General features: G+C 28.4%; 1 protein-coding gene across 1 annotated transcript; it reads left to right on the top strand.

The window, feature by feature from the left end:
- The first annotated feature begins 297 nt into the window (after window positions 1-297).
- On the top strand, window positions 298-3,794 carry LOC113857309 (serine carboxypeptidase-like 3). Its single transcript, XM_027489119.1, has 9 exons — window positions 298-425; window positions 606-751; window positions 1,438-1,514; window positions 2,110-2,232; window positions 2,361-2,463; window positions 2,565-2,602; window positions 2,701-2,802; window positions 3,098-3,184; window positions 3,789-3,794. The coding sequence occupies exons 1-9, from the start codon at window positions 298-300 to the stop codon at window positions 3,792-3,794; spliced, it is 810 nt and encodes a 269-aa protein (XP_027344920.1).
- Window positions 3,795-4,243: the final 449 nt, after the last annotated feature.

Raw genomic sequence — 4,243 nt, 5'->3', positions numbered from 1 at the left:
TGTATTTATATATATATCCGAGTTTGTGAGCAAAGAAAAGTTAACGTGAAAGTGCATAAAGATAAGATAATTAATTCATCGAAGATTGATTTGCGGGCAAACAACCCAATTGCTAAAATATGGAGCTGGTGCACAGATCTCCGAGCAATAATTGAATCCAAATTCTCATATCCAATATTTAAATAAAGTATCCAAAATCACAAGGGTTTAGATCTCGTGATGTATTCATTCAAACTGTTAGTATAAATATATATACCCTCGTCTATAGAGTGTGTTATATGATCACACAGTGGCACAATGGCTAGGGTTTCGAAGGCATGGTGCATTTTGGTTACCACACTGCATTTGTTGCACATCGCATCTTCAAATTTCATCGTCAAATCCCTACCAGGTTTTGGGCATCTTCCATTCACGTTGGAAACCGGGTGAGTCGCTTATTCATTGATCATGCTACATGGGTAAGGCTATAATCATTTATATTTTTATTTTCAAATATTATCAAATTAAAATACATTTATTTTCAATAAAGAAAACTACTAACTAATAATTAAGAAATTAAAGTGGCTAAATTTAACCTACTACAACGTATGTACCCTCTAATACAGGTACGTAGGAGTGGGTGAAAGAGAAGAGGTGCAGCTATTTTATTACTTCGTTGAGTCTGAAAGGAGTCCCATGAATGATCCACTCCTACTTTGGCTTATTGGGGGACCTGGTTGTTCTGGCCTTTCAGGTTTCTTATATGAAAACGGTACATATTTGTGTCATAAATCCTCTGAACTTCTCTAAAATTACAAAAAATAGTATTATAAATATCAACTATTGATGGGAGTTTATACATTGATATATATAAAACTAAGTTTCAAAAGAAAGCAAGTATCGATGGGAGTGTCGAAAAAATTAAGTTCTCATCATTTTAACAATACAAGTATTATAAAACTAAGTGCATTTTTCAATTAGCTAGAAAAATAGACAATTTTAATCATTAACGATATTTATAATTAGTTATATTGTTATAATTGATTATACAACATAAGTTTTAGGTTTAGATATATTTAGTGAGAAGTAATTTTAAAATAATCTATTTATTTGTATTGTATAAAGAATCACATTTTTATAGTGAAATTACAAAGAATGTAAATTTATGTGTAATTATTCGTTTTATATTTAAAATAGTTAATTATTAAAGATAAAATAAGAAAATAAGAGTTAACTAAAACTAACCTGATAATTTTTAATCATAAGCTGTAAATTTTTTCTTTAAAAAATCATATTGCCTCAATTAAAAGAAATACCTGAAATATCAAAAGATAAATTAACTTTTTAATATTCCCATGCATAAATAAACATTATTTTTTTACAGCTTTTTTCAAATAATCACAAATTTTAAACTTACTCAATAACACGTTATGTTTCTTGTTTAAAAATCTTTTGCAGGGCCGTTGATGTTCAATTATGACAATTTTAATGGGACTTTTCCGGTACTTCAACAGAATCCAAACACTTGGACAAAGGTGTTCTCCATCCTGTACTGCCTGCTGCATATACTGAACAAATATAATATTATTTTATTATTTTATTATTAATTATAATATATTAATAAATTAAAAAAAAACATATTTTTTTTAATTCCTATCTGGTTTAATCCAGATTCAACACTTTGTATAGACAAAGACTCGAACTCATGACCTTAAGTTATACCAAATTACTTATTACTCGAACTCATGACCTTAAGTTATGCCAAATTACTTATTACTCGAACCACCCTCCATTAGTAAATAAATACTATCTTTCATTCTTGGTATCCTAAATGTATTTCATTTTTCATTAAATATATGTTCGTTAATAAACACTAAGTGAATCATAAGAAAAATAAATACAAATTTAATACTTTTAGATACTTAAACCGATTGAATTCAAAATGTGTGACTATTAACTGATATTTAATTTTAAAGAATAAAGTTAAGAAGAATGCAACTACATATAAATCATCGTTAATCATCTCAAAAAATTGAGTTATTAATCATAAACACAGAACGGTTTTAAACTTGTTGTGGTAATAAAGTATTATAACCTCTCAATTTGAAAAATAACGCATGTTAAATGCAGGTACTCAACATATTATATGTCGATGCACCAGTTGGTACAGGATTTTCTTACTCAAAAACCCAACAAGGTTATTATAGCAATGATAAGCAAACGGTGGAACATATCTATGATTTTCTACAAAAGGTTTACGTTATTTCAAACTAATATTTTTGCAGAAAATTCTATTTGCTATTATATATTTTATGTTCTTATTTAGAAAGTGATGGTTTGTAGTTATGATTGTTTTATTTGTTTCTCTATATTGTATGAAGTGGCTTGTGGATCACCCCAAATTTCAATCAAATCCAGCTTATATAGGTGGTGGTTCGTATTCAGGCTTATTTGTTGCTCCCCTTGTACAAAAAGTATATAAAGGTGAACATTAATTGATTTGCCATTGATTCCACCAATAAAATTTTTTTTTTTTTTATTGTGCTCCAAATTGTTTTATGATGAATATTTTTACTGACTTGCAGGTTATAAAGCAGGATATTTCCCACTCCTAAACTTTAAAGTATACTATAATGCTCATGATTTATTTTGTTTGATATAACATTTTGGTTTCGAAGCATATATCTTAGTTACATTTGATCTTTCTTTGAACTTCACTAGGGTTTTGTGCTTGCAAGTCCATTACTTGACACTTACTTGGATTTCAATGCAAGAGTTCAATTTGCTCAACAACGAACACTAATATCGAATGAGCTATATGAGGTTATTATTCAACTCATTTACTATCATTTTTGCTATGTGTAGTTTAGATATTGTAGTTATTATTATTAGTAGTAGTAGTTTACACATTGCATTGCTCAATGTTCTAATTAAATTAGACTTTGATGATGTGAGGATTCGGGTACTCCTCATACTCTCTTTAATTCAATTAGCTTTGTTTTGCTGATAAAAAACAAGTTGTCTTCGAAATGTTTGTATTTTGAAGTATTTTGGGTTGATAGCAAAAATTCTTAAAAAGTATCATTATGTGGATTAAGGTGATATTTCTCTTTTACAGTCAATTAAAGCTAATTGTAACGGGGATTACATCCATCTTAATCCAAACAATACAAATTGCATGTCGGATTATGAAGTTTACGCAGAGGTGAGAATCTTTTACAATTTATTTATATTTTGAACTGATTTAATTTAATTTTATATTTTTGTCTTGATTTTCAACTGAATTTGAATTTGTTTATGATCTATCCCAACGATTATTTGGGCCTGAAAAGATTGGTTCAGTCACCGAACTCGTGGGACTCCATTACATTAGATAGTGTTGGCAATTAAAATAAATTGCCCTATTGTTGAATACTATTAGAATACTCAAGAAATAATTTTTCTATTGAAAAATTAATACGCTTAATTATTTAGAAGACTTTGACTTTATTAATAGCCAATTAGACACTTAAACAACCACAAAAAAAAAAACTAGTTGAAGTTTTTTTTTAAAATAAACTTCATACAATAAATATTAAGTAATAAACTATTTCACCATAAAACTTCATATTCTATAACATCTTAGTTTAGAGGAGGTCGTTTTCTCAATAATTAAGCAAACAAATTCAACTTGAATTTGTTTTCTTTTATGATGATGAAAAGTTCAACTTAAATTTATCTTCTTTTATGATGATGAAGAATTCAACTTAGATTTGTCTTCTTTGTAAAGATAGTGTAGCTAGTAATAAGTTGGCTTTATCTTCTAACAGGTTTAATTTCTAACATCCTCTCTTAAATTTGACTTGATCATCCTAAACATATTCTTTAACTTTAATAAAAAATTGACGTTGAGTGTCTTTGTGAAAATATCTACTACTTGATTTTTAGAAGCATAATACTCCACCACAATTTCTTTGTCTTTGATCAAGTCATGAATATAGTGATGTTTAATATCAATGTGTTTGTTACGCCCGTGAAATAATGTATTCTTTGTTAAAGCAAATGTTGATTTGTTGTCAAAAAATATCTTTGTTGGTCCTTTTTGTTGGTGTTGTAACTCACTTAATACTCTTTGTAACCAAACTGCTTGAGTGACACAATTAGTTGTTGCTATGTACTCTGCCTTTTGCTATTAATAGAGCAAGTAGTAGTTGTTTCTTAGAGGACCAAGAAAATACATGCACCAAGATGAAAGGCATAACCCCCTTCGCACATTCACTAGTAT

This window comes from Abrus precatorius, unplaced genomic scaffold (assembly GCF_003935025.1).
Source record: "Abrus precatorius isolate BTA unplaced genomic scaffold, Abrus_2018 Scaffold1, whole genome shotgun sequence".
In the NCBI taxonomy this organism is placed as follows: domain Eukaryota; kingdom Viridiplantae; phylum Streptophyta; class Magnoliopsida; order Fabales; family Fabaceae; genus Abrus; species Abrus precatorius.
This window is presented reverse-complemented; position numbering and strand designations above follow the sequence as displayed.

What these genes read in the sequence shown, in the direction of transcription:
- LOC113857309 (XM_027489119.1), top strand. Translation starts at nt 298, where the DNA reads ATGGCTAGGGTTTCGAAGGCATGGTGCATTTTGGTTACCACACTGCAT. An exon ending in CCATTCACGTTGGAAACCGG is followed by an intron (nt 426 to 605) that starts GTGAGTCGCTTA and finishes CCTCTAATACAG; the next exon opens with GTACGTAGGAGTGGGTGAAA. An exon ending in TATCGAATGAGCTATATGAG is followed by an intron (nt 2,803 to 3,097) that starts GTTATTATTCAA and finishes TCTCTTTTACAG; the next exon opens with TCAATTAAAGCTAATTGTAA.